The following is a 12,854-nucleotide window of genomic DNA, read 5'->3' as shown; positions in this document are numbered from 1 at the left end:
CTTTTTAAAGAATTATTTATGTATATGAATACACTGTAGCTACCCTCAGACACACCAGAAGAGGGCATCAGATCCCTTTACAGATGGTTGTGAGCCACCATGTGGTTGCTGGGAATTGAACTCAGGACCTATGGAAGAGCAGTCAGTGAGTGCTCTTAACCTCTGAGCCATCCCTTCAGCCCTTGATAGCCTTTTAAAATATTTATTATAATCCTATCTCCCTAAAAAGTTACATCATGAATTTCTTTCAAATGACATGTATTAACATGCTCACACTTTGCTTAAACATTTTTTTTTTCTGAGACAAGTTCTTATGTAGTCCAGGCTGGCCCCAACTCCTTAAGTAGCTTAGCCAATGACCTTGAGCTTCTGATATTCTTCTCCTCCTTTGTACTGTAATTATAGGCATGTAGCACCTCACCTGCGCACCACACCTGCCTTATGCAGCTCTGGGGCTCAAACCCAGGGCCTTGTGCAAGTTGTACCAACCCCTGCTTGCTTGACCTTTCAGTATAGGGAATTACATTAGTCTTTTCTAATATTATAACCACCTGTCAGTCATGGCATAAACACACAGCTGACTGGTAAGTTCGGCCTTGATGAAAATGAGTTTAACTGTTTGTTTTAATTTAAAAATTAAAATTTTTTGAAATAGTTGTGTAAAGTATAAAGCAGGCCCATCAAAGTTATCCAGTCATAAAGACAGCAAGGGGCATCTTTAGGTGGTCACAATACTGGAAGAAGATGAATTACCATTACCTCTGGCAGTTTTCTCATTCAGATTCACCCCATACTTCGCCAAGGCTCTAATTACGTCACTTTTGCCAGCCATGCAAGCTGCATATAACAGATTTCTCCCAACAATGTCTTCTTCCAAAAGCAGCTGCATGGCGTGCTCATGGTGAGGATTTTCAGGATCCTCAAAAATCTTCTGCAAACCTTCTACATCCCCTGTGAGAGCAGGCTGAAGAAGGGGGTTCTCAGCGCCTGTTTCATCTTCTTCTTGGGATTCTTCATATTCTTGCTGTGAGGAAAATAGTGACTTTTCTGAACTCTCTGATTCTACAGTTTCTTCTGACTCCATTAACTCCAAAAAATACCTAGCACCAAAGCAAAAAAAAAAAAAAAAAAGTAATTCAAACATATTAGTGGAAGGTAGACGACTGGGCAGAGCATGGGCAGGTGGGGGAGGAAACTTGGTTTGGGGGGGGGGGTGTTTGTGTTTTGTTTCTTTTTTCTTTCTTTCTTTCTTTTTTTTTTTTTTTTTAGTGTAAAGGTTGCTTAGTATTAATAGTATTTACCCTCTTAGATTTTTAGTTATACTGGGGCCAGATGCCGATGGCTTCAGAGGAATTATCAACTTTTGCTTAATGGGGATGGGGTTACGTAAAGGATTTATTGTTAATGCTCCCTTTTCTGGCCAGGCAGCCAAAGGCCTTTCACTGGCTGAGCTGGTTAACTCTCTGTGAACCAGAAAGGAAGAAAAGGAAAAGAGTTAAGATCCTTTACACAGGCGAATTTTCACAGACATATACATTCATACACCCACGGTCTGGCAGAGCCGGACCGTCTGTCTCAACTCCACAAGTATTCATGCATGCCTACACACACACACACACACACACACACACACACACACACACTTACATACGTACATATAAACAAACATATGCATATATATACATTTGGATGGATGGATGCATGGATGGATGGATGGATGGATGGATGGATGGATGGATGGGACAGAGCCCCCAACCCATCAAATCATACCATATTCACACCATCTTTATTTCTTTCCTCTGGCCTTTTTATACCTTCTTAGACAAAAGTTCTTTAGAAAATTACCTCATTGATAAAATATTACACAAAATGGGAGTTACAAATGGGTGTTGATATTAAGTTCAAAACAATGTTCCATTCTCTATGCTCATAAGTTCAGAGCAACAGTTCCTCATGGCCTCGTCTTATCATAGTGCACATCTGCAGCTTTATCCTTGGATCTGAATGTTGTTCTTTGAACACAAATTTGTTCCAAGCGTATTTCTCTTCTAGTGCAATTATGAAAGCTCATTGTATTTCTTATTATGCAGCCTTTACTTACTATTTTGAGGAGGGGACACATTCTATTCTTGATTCTAACTGTATTGGATCTTTCTAGTAAAAGAACTAAAATCATTTCTTAAAATGTTCTTCCTAAGATTGTTTGAATCAAATCAGGAATTCTATGAAATCATTAATTCATCTAAACAGCACTAAATCATAAAGTTCATCTTTATGTTGATTGACAGAAATCTGATCAACAGGTTAGGCTAATGACTAGGGATTATTATATTAATAATTACAAAAAAGGCATAGCAGCTGCAAGAAGTGATCCTCAGATGAAGTCTCCTTGAGAGCTTGCTTCATAGAGTTTACCCATTGCAACCATGCAAAAGATGGTGGGCTACCTCCAGGAGGGCCACCTGGTGGCCTTAGCCTATCCTGGATGGCTCCTGACACCTGTTTATTTTTTGAGATGGGGCCTCACTATGTAGTTCTGGCTGGCCTGAGTTGCTGTATAAGTTAGCTGGCTTTGAACTCATCAAGATCCACCTACTTCTGCCTCTGACCTCACTGAGAGCCACCTGCCTCTGCTTCCCAAGTATTGACATTAAAGGCTGGCCTGAAACTTGCTGTGTAGACCAGACTGGCCTTGCATTTGCAGTGATCCTCCTGCTTCCATACCTGTAGTGCTGGGATTACAGGTGTGAGCTACTGCACTTAGCTTAAAACTAACACCTTTATCTTCTGCTCTCAACCATATACTCCATAGGAGAAAATATGAGATAAACAAAATATATGTAACAAAAAGTGACATGTGTTGAGTACTTTAACATAAAAAAATTCTATGGGATTTTAGGAAGGACAAAATTAATTACAGTCAATTTAGGAAGTCCTACAAGTGTTCACTCTGATGGAATACGTATCAAACAGGAAATGACTCCGGGAAGAGCACCGTAGTCCCCGCCCACACACACCAAATGTTATGACATCACTATATACTCACAACAGCAAAATCCTTAAGGGAAATCCATGCTCAGGGACAGAAGAGCTGACTCAGAAACCAGGAGTGCTCACTGTGAGTGCATAGACCCCAGGTTTGGTTCCCAGCACCCATACGGCAGCTCACAACTACCTATAATTCCAGTTCCCAGAATCCAAAACATTCTTCTGGCTGCCTTAGGTATATATAAAGGTATGCAGGCTCACATACACACATATAAATGAAGCGACTATTTTTTAAAAGAAAACAATCTGTAGATGGCAGTTGAATGGAATGAATCACAGCTCGACACCACGTGACAAGATGCTTCTGCTCTGGCTCACAACACCCCACCTTGCCTCCGGATGCCCATGCCTTTGTTAATTCCATCAACTTCAGCACGGGCTACACTTAGTGACTTGCTTCTAATGAAGAGACACAGCAGCAAGAATAGTACGCTAATGGTATGATGCTTCCATAATTGGACTTCAATAGCCTATGGCTTATCTTTTCGTCCTGGCTCTCCTCACACAGTGGAGAGAGACAGGCACCTTTCAAGAAAATGAGGGCAGACTGTGGCAACAGCTGGCAAGAGAAGAGGACCTCAGCCCAGCAGCCTATGAGAGGTCTTTAAAAGTCTGCCAAACAAAAACAAAAACAAAAAAACATTTAATGGACTGGAAAGCAGTCCTCTCTTAGGTGAAGCCTGCCTGGCCTGCAGCCTCCTGAGAGACGTTAGAGTAGAGGATCCAGTTAAGCTGTACTCAGATTCCAGACACACAGAAACTGTGAGGTAATCTATGTGTGGTTTGAAACATGCCACGCTTGGCTAATTTGTTACTTAGCATTAAATAACTAAGACTACAACCATGTGTATGATTCAGCAATATTTTGTTAAAAAGGCAAATTCAATGGCACATAGAGTCCAGGGAATATCTTTGTCAAGTTAAAAACAAATTTAAGTGACTTCCTAAGGATTCAAATAGATGCAGCTGCCCTCAGTGGTGGTTTGAATGAGAATGTCCCCCATAGGCTAATATATTTGAATACTTGTTGGTGGGGTTTGGGGAAGGATCAATAAGTGTGGCCTTATTGAAGGAGGTGGGTCACTGGGGCTTTGAGGTTTCAAAAACCCATGCCCCTTCCAATTAGCTCTCTCTGCTTCATGTTGTTTTTCAAGATGTGAGATCTCAGCTACTGTTCTGTGTCATGCCTTCCCATCTGCCTATTGCAATGCTCCCTGCCCTGGTAGTCATCGACTCCGAAACTGTAAGCTCCAAATAAGTTCTTTCTTCTATTTATTGCCTTGGTCATGGTGACTTAGCATAGTAATAGAAAAGTAACTAAGAAACACTTTTTTTTTTTTTTTTTTGAAAGACAGGAGACAGCAGGCTTGATGGACCATACCTGTAATCCCTGGGCTTGAGAGGGTAGGCATGAGGACTGCAAAAATCAAGGCTAATCTGGGTTAGACAACAAGACTTTACTTTTGCAAATGAAATATTTGCAAACAGATAAAGATCCACAGGCCATAGCTTTCCCATCCTATTCTTACGTCTATGTGACAGCAGGATGCCACTGACCTAATCCTCTTTATTATTATGTCTCAAAAAGAAGGAGGAGAAGGAAGAAGAGGACAGAGAGGAAGAAGAGAAGGAGAAATAAGAGGAGGTAGAAGAGGAAGGAGGAGGCATGGAAGGAAGAGAAAAGCCAAATCGCTCACAAAGCTCAGGATGTTTACCAAAAAGTGCTGAACAATAAGGAATAAGCTGGGAACTGGATGGCTTCAATGTGATTGATCCAACAAGCCTAGATACGTGTTCGACAAATTAGAGAGGCACAAAGAAATGGCCAACTGTACCAGTACTGCAAAAGTTCAGACCAACGAGAGCAATGAAATGAGTATATAACCTACTCTGACTTACTAAATGGTTGCGGGAGGTCTAGAAACTTCCTGACTACACAACAACGGGAACATTTAGAGGCTGCAGACTACCAAAAATAGAAAATTACACGGGCCTGGTTGCCAACCCACAGTCTAATCAGTAACCGCAGAGATAAAGGATGCAAGGGCTCTAGGCTGAGCTTATACAGAGGAAGGGCAGCGACAGCAATTTGGGAGTAGAAGGTCCCAGAAGGACTTTCCTAGAAGGGTGATACTTCAGTAACAGGATGATATCCGAATCCTATAAACAAAGAGGAATGACGCAGATGAAGCTTCCCAAAGTTGTAGTGGAGTCGACCCCAAACGCTCTTTTAGCCAGTTGAATTCTTTCTTCAAAGAGAAAAGAAAGATAGTAAGTGGTTCTTTAGGATTTTTAAGTCCCAGTTCACAGAGGGGCCGATCCTCACAAAATCAGCTCTAAAAAAGTCAGCACCCAGGATTCAACGCGGAGCGAAGGCCTGGGGACCCTCACACGGAGTGCCAGCGTTTCTGTGCTAACCGGTCACGTGGAAAGAGCACGGCGGTTCCCCGAGGGGCTTGAGAGTTCTCCCCTCCGGCCAGAATCGCCCTCGACTTTCTGCGCCGCCCTTTTGCTGCAGTGGGATGATCAAAGCTGGGGCAGGATGCACAAAGCACACCGGACACACAAAAGCTGAGGATACATTCCAATGTATCCTCATCCATGACGCCCACCACAGCAGTCCCTGCCGCCAGCATCCCGTAACGATGATGCGCGTCTATTCTGCCCTATCACCGCCCCCATCGCCCACCCTGGACCTCAGCTCCAGGACTCCTTCTCACCTCACCCAGGGCCCAGGCTTCCGCGGTTACCACGGCGACGGCGCACTTCGCGCAGCCGCGCCTCACCCAGCGCCCAGGTTGTAACTAGGCTGGAAGGTCAGGGATGTCAAGACACAGGACTGTAGAGTGGAAACGCTAGAGGGATTCTTCGAGTAAGGAAAATCAATGTTCTGATGATAGTGTGAAGGTGATTTATTTTGTAAAATTTTCTGTAATAGGTCTGAATTTAACTGCTTTAAAACTTTAATAAAAATGAACTGTGCACAATCCTTAATGGTCTCTTCTTTTGCCTCTAAGTGAATTTTTTTGTGTGTTGAAAATATGAGGGTGAATTCTATATAAAAAACATATATATATATATATATATATATATATATATATATATATATATATATATAATTTTAACTTTCTAGTTATTTGGGGGAACTCATACAGTTAAGCTTCATGTCACCTAGACTGACTGTTCCTGACAGCTCACAAATGCCAACTAGGTAGGATGCAATATTGCTTTTGTTTTAGTCCTGTGCTATGGGAAGGGATTCCACCTGGCCTTCCCAACTACAATCATTCTTAGCCTGCCGTCTAAGGAACCAATGTGAGGATCACATCAAATGTGGAAGTATATCTTCCAATTATACAGTCAGTGATGGGGGAGATGGTATTGGAAAAATCTCATGTATCTAGTGGATCCTCTGCAAACCGGACCTCAGACAACATTCTATTTATCGACGCCTTGTGCCATACAGAAAATGATTCACGATAAATAAATAAAATCCTGTGTTTAAAACAAGTGAGTTTATTAAAAATGTAACAATCCAAAGTAAAAAAAAAATTAATAGCAAGTAGCAGAAAAATAGTGTTAGCAGGTTAAAGGCTCTGAGGGAAAGGGTCCATCCTCGGTGCCTAGATGGCCATTATCTTCCAGTGTCTGCATATAACCTCTATGTCTATGTCTTTGTTCAGAATCCCTCTGCAAGTCAGGACACCAGTCACACTACATCAGGGCCTGCCTCCAAACATAATCCTGAGGTACTCACAGCTAAGATGTCAACAGAGAGACTGTTGAGTTTCAGGGACACAATTCAGTCCATAATAGAGACTGCTTCTCAGAGAAGCCAAGGATCTAGAAGATTATACAGTACAGGGGTGTTGGATTAAGAGGGACAGAATATAAAATTGAATAAGACAGTTTAATTATTCTGGAAGCATTCTCTTGGGATGTGGGATCTAATCCCAATGCAAACATGGCAGTAGGATTGCTTCTGTAAGCAAGAGAAAGTGATGATTTGTGAATAGGGGTAGAGGTATGTGCCAGGGATGCTATAGAAGTACAAGAAAGCATTTAAAGGCTTACAAAGAATTGAGTATGCTAGGGCTAGTGTTCTATGCAAGCAGAAGACTAACGAGACAACCACATTCTGCATGGGGGTCCCTTTACCGAAATAGCAAGGCCACATTGAGAGTGGTGCCAGAATCACTAACAAGCTCAGTGGTGGTTCGTCTTAGTAGACCAGCTAGATGCATAGAGATGCTACTACAGGGCTGAGTTTACTAACGATAATGATTAGGTCGTGGGGTCATACTCCTGAAGGGGATATTCTCACTGCTCAGACTTGCCGAAGTTTCTAAGCTTCTCTAGGTGAGAGGTGTCACCTAGCACTCACTCCCACCATGATAGGCTCCTTCACCCCAGGCTCCAAACTGAGGCTAACTGAGCATAGAGGTGTTTGGTTTTCACAACACACTTGGAGAATATTAATAGACCTTTCTCATTTCTTATTTTATGGTACATGACCATTATAGGGATAGCCCACAGTTTATTTAATCAGCCCCTGTTGAGGGGCTGCTCATTTGCTGTTCCGCTACTTTTGCTATTTCTTAGAGTCCTACAGTGAATAACCTTGTGCCTAACCTTTTATTCTCACTTCTTTTCACATTTACCTTTTCTTTTCTTTCTGCTACTAATTCCATGGTGTGACAGAATCATGAGATCAAAAAGGAAAGTAAATGTAATTTGACTAGAATTTGCCAAGTTTCTCTCCATAGAAATTTTACCATTTTTACATGCATGTGTGCACAGACACACAGACACAGACACACACAAATACACACATACCAGCCCTTCCCCCACAGTTATGTCAGCAAAGCAAGTTGCCCAATTCCAGACACTTGCTTATTTGATAGGTAATAAGTAGGTACCAATATAGCTATAATTGTTTAATTTATCAGAAACAAGACTGAGAAGCCACTGAGCAGAGGAGTACAGACAGCTGGATGAGGAACCAAGGCCATTTCTGGGTAAACTGGGAGCCCAGAAGGATACAACTCAAAAATCAGAAACAAGCTGAGTAGCTAAAACAAACTGAATATTCACCATTGCCATGCTTCTGTGGCAGAGGAGGTTCTACACACTTGAGAGTCTTCTATGCTTAAGTGTGGAATCTGGATTATTGATGGTTAACTTAGGTTTTCCATCTCTGTGAAGAGACACCATGACCAAGGCAACTCTTATAAAGGACAGTACTTAATTGGGGATGGCTTATAAGTTCTGAGGCTCCATCCATTATCATCATGGAAGCATGGCAACATCCAGGCAGATATGATGCTGGAGGAGCTGAGAGTTCTACATCTTGATCTGAAGGCCAACAGGAGAAGACTGTCCTCCAGGCAGCTAGGAGGAGGATCTCCTCATCCCCACAGTGACACATTTCCTCCAACAAGGCCACATCATCTAATAGTGCCACTCTCTGGGCCAAGCATATTCAAACCACCACACTGGTAAAATAAGTGCACTATCTACAAATTCAACTGAAGGAAATTTTCTTGGTCAATCTGATGCTAGCAAACAAGAGACTGTCACTCAAGAGATCTGTGTACACCTGATAGATTCTTGTTTGAGATTTTGCTTTGAGAGCCATTAGATCTTCAATGTGGAGTTCTATCTGGAGTTCTCAGAGACCCGTGGCATGAAGGATTTAGGGGTTTAGCTAGTTAAAGACAAAATAATATGATACCTTGGCTTTCTGCTTTCCTAGAGAACCTGGTAACAGGCTGCTCTGTTCACACCCAGCATTTCAACAGACAGCATAAGAGAGGCTGACAGCTGCCAGGACAATAACATATACTTGTCCCTTGGCTTAGAACTAAGCTACATTTTTTAAAAAATCAGGCAAAAGTCTAACTTCTCTTAAATCACAACGTTTAAAAATTCACCCACAGTGACGAATTTAAGAATTCTGGATCTTTTGAAATAACAGCCAAGACCAGTTCTGAAACCCTGGGCACAAAATACAGAGCCTGGTGATGTAATGTGTATTGCTTTAAACACACCTGGAGGTGCACATGATTCCTGTACTGCCCTCATGAACACTTGTGTATATAACATATAAGAGATGAGCACTTGTGTATACAGCATATAAAATCCTGTGGTGCTTAAGACTGTCCATGTGCTTGATGTTAGGGCCTCCTGGGCAGTTTGGACAGTAATGATAGTGAAGTCATAATCAGTGTGCTCCAGTGGACTTCTCTTCTGTTTGCTAACCCTCTGATTTGGCCTCTCTGATAAAATGAAAATCAGATGAGAGCTGGAGGCTAACATACCAGTTCCTAGTTGAACTCAGTAGGACACCCAGTGCCTTTATTTGCAAGAAGAGGCCAAAACCACTTCTTTTCTAAAGGTCCTGCATTTGCAGTGGTTTCAGCAGTTGCTGGAAAATGTCTAGGTTTTGAACAGGGCCCTCTTTTTTTCCCCTCCCACCTGGTATCATTGGTTTGGCAAAGGATAACCTAGTTTTCCAGGCATGCTGCGGCTTCCATGTTAATGAATGAGGAGGAAGTAAGGATCTCTGCAACTATAGTACTGGACCTCTGCAACTTCTAGAACTGGACGATTCTATCAGGATGAATTATACTGTAGACATAAAGTTGGCAGCACAATCCTTTCTTACTCCTGAGTCATTGCCCGGGGGCTGATGTGGTCATCATACCAAATCTCTATCTGCTTATGCTTTGTAATATATATTCATTTTATTATTCCTATTCCTGTAGAGAATCCTGACTAATGCAGACTGTGCTATTATTGGTATTTCCACCTCTTGATTTCTGGACCTATGAATCCTGACTATAGGATGAAGAATACCATATATTGGATGCTGACCTGGTGTCTACACAGCCTTCAAGAGAATACTGTCCCCTCTGCTCCCAGGCTACTGCAATCATATAATCACTGCAATCATATAGTTACTGTAACTGTGTTTTTAAAAGGCCATTCCATCACCCTATCAAGCCAGTTGCTTCAGGATGGTGGAATACTAGGTAACAACAGTGAATTTGATGAGTATACTACTACACTTCTTTGTAAAGTGAAGTCCTTGGTAAGAAGTAATTCTAGGTGAAATACTATGATGATGGATAAAGCACTCTGCATAGCCATGGATGGGAGGTTTGGCAGAAGCACTGCATCCAGAATAGGTATATTCATACCTAGTATAAATATCCATTCAAGTAACTTAGATTTTCATGAACATTTTACCCACTGATCCATCTCCCCACTCTCCAAGCCTTAAAAAAAAATCAGTTATAGTCAAGGAGGTGTTTCTCTCTTCAAGAAATGCACCCATCTTTTCTTATTCTATTTGTACACTTTCATTATTTATATTCCAAATACATTTGATGTATTAGCCTTAGTATGTCAATTTGAGGCCTCTAATGTTTCATTACAACCTGTTTCCTCTAGGATTAAAACATCCAGTCCTGCAGAGAAGTTCCTTAAGCAAGAAGGTAAACAACTCAAAAAAGCTTAAGGAAGTCCCTGAAACTGACTAGATTTACTAGGGCCCTCACTGCCAGAAGAAGGGGAAAAAGCTGAGAGTTCTGCTCAGACTGAGGAATACAGAACTGCAAAGAAGACCCTTAGATAAGTCCAGCTGCCAAGAAGACTTAGATAAGCTGAGTTGCAAAGAAGACTCTCAGAAGAGAAAAGCTACAAAGAAGTGCTTCAGACCAGACCAGCTGCCTGGAAAAAGCAGAAACCAACCCAGGTGCCTGGAAAAGGTTTATATCAACTGAGGCACCTAGGAAAGGATACTCTTCAACCTGTTGACCTGCCTAAGGGTTGTGCAGTGTGCTCTAGGTTCCCAAATTTGTGAGCTGTCACTCATACACTACGCACTGCTGTAGATCTTGGTGGCACAGCTGTCAGTTCTGTTCCTGTGAGTAACCCCTAACCCATATTCCTGAAAGTAATCCCGATAAAATTAATTGGTTCACTGTAGGGCAGTGGGCTGTGAGAAGCAGCTGGGTGCTTGGTCGAGAACGAGCTTGGAACCCCAGAACCTTAATTGGAGGGCAGGAGTTCAGCTCAGCTCCCAGGCCCTGGTTCTTTTCATTTAGCTTCATCCCTCCACAGCCTCTCCCACAGAGAGGTCTATGGCCAACAGTCAAGAGGAACAGGCCTCAGGCCCTAGAGAGATTTACATACTAATGAGGTACCTGAAGGCCAGAGGGTGGAGTCAATTAAGCATTCTTCCCCAGCCCCTCCCCCTTTCTCCCTGCTATTTAACTTAGGACTGCCCTGGGGTTTTTTGTTTGTTTGTTTGTTTGTTTGTTTGTTTTGGGGGGGGAGTTGCATCTAGATCCATCCACCAACCGCCATGACATTAAAGCCTGTAAAAATCCATGGACTTTCTTGTGTGTCTTGGGGCTGCGCTGTGAGGAACTATGGAGCCACAGCAGCCAGGCCTAACTTCCCCATGGAGGAACCCAGATCGTGAGGAACACCTCTGTGTTTTCCACCAGCCAATTACCTACAGTTCACCAAGTTGGACTTTGGGTGGTACCTGTACTACGGTGTGTTGTGGGTTTCCTATCTAGGGTGATTAGATAATAAGTGTTACTTCTCCCTAGGAAAAGTTCTGTTACACAACACAACCTCAGAACTTCCAATAGAACTTCGCTGGGGATTTGAAACCAGGGCTGCACACATACAAGATGAGCACTGTAAAAATTGAGTTATATCCCCACCTCTACAAATAACTTTTGGCTCAGAAAGTTGTAAGGAGTGAAATATCAATGTATAGATAAGAAAACTGAAGTTAGGATAAAGCATTTGCTTGAGATCATGAAGTTAGCACTAGGACAAAGATCTTCTGTTTCTCCATCATAGAGATCCATGGGTTGTTACAACAAAAATAGCTATAACTAGATACTTTATAAAGAAAAGAAGTTTGTTGATCTCATTCTGGTGACTGGAATGTCCAAACAACATAGCATCTCATGTTGGGAAACCACACCCCATTCTCTTAATACATTATAATACATCACCATGGCAGAAAAGGAGATGGCTACTGAAGACCCCCGTACTTGGGAGACCCTTCCTCAAGTCTCAGGAAATCACGACTACCCAAAGATCACAAGAAACCATACCTGGATGCAATCAGCAGAGGCTTTATTAGGGAAGTTAGCCAGTGGTCAAACCACAAGCTCTCTAGCTCCAAGAGCAAGGTTTGGCCCCCAATGGCGGGCTAAGGGGTCTTTTATAGCATGGGGTGGGGAAAGGAAGGCATTTTCGCACTGTTATACATGATTGGTTGCATTTTTGCGTGGTTACACATGATTGGTTGTTTTACAAATTTTGAACATAGCACTGGGAAGACCAAGGGAGGGAGGGGTAACCAAGAACAGTGGAACATTTTAGAGGAATCTAGCCCAAATGATCTAGAGTCATGTGAAAATCACTCTGCACACTCATTCTTCTCAAAAATGTGGTCTTCCCAAGTCACTGTCCCCTATACAGTCATTACAAAAACATTTCTCACTTCCTCCAGTCACAGCCCCACCTAGATGGCTTGTATTTTTTATGGTCAGGAATGTGTCTTCCTGCCTTGGGCCTCTTCCACCCATAGGTGGGCCTATTGCTTGAGGCTTGAGGAATGTAATTCATCCAGCAAATGTTCTGGGTATGAAGGCCTGAAATCTTATTTTCAGTTCCTCATTCTGGAATCTGCACTTTTCTGCCCAAGGTCTAAGGGCAAAGAAATCTACACATATTTCATAAAATGGCCTTTATAATTTTTCACTCTACAGCTA

General features: G+C 42.3%; 1 protein-coding gene across 3 annotated transcripts in view; it reads right to left on the bottom strand.

Annotated features, from left to right (window-relative positions):
- Positions 1 to 5,834, bottom strand: part of Ankrd45 (ankyrin repeat domain 45) — a 29,048-nt gene extending 23,214 nt beyond the window's left edge. For 2 of the 3 annotated variants that reach the window (XM_034513668.2, XM_034513669.2), the window contains exons 1-2: positions 5,769 to 5,834; positions 760 to 1,100 (exon numbers count right to left, since the gene is read on the bottom strand). In XM_034513668.2, coding sequence (XP_034369559.1) covers positions 760 to 1,084 — 325 coding nt within the window. In that variant the 5' untranslated portion in view covers positions 1,085 to 1,100; positions 5,769 to 5,834. Of the gene's footprint in view, positions 1 to 759; positions 1,101 to 1,301; positions 1,424 to 5,768 lie in introns of those variants that run through there. The other variant, XM_076941465.1, reaches the window with a different exon arrangement.
- Positions 5,835 to 12,854: the final 7,020 nt, after the last annotated feature.

This window comes from Arvicanthis niloticus, chromosome 10, assembly GCF_011762505.2.
Source record: "Arvicanthis niloticus isolate mArvNil1 chromosome 10, mArvNil1.pat.X, whole genome shotgun sequence".
NCBI classification, from domain to species: Eukaryota; Metazoa; Chordata; class Mammalia; order Rodentia; family Muridae; genus Arvicanthis; species Arvicanthis niloticus.
This window is presented reverse-complemented; position numbering and strand designations above follow the sequence as displayed.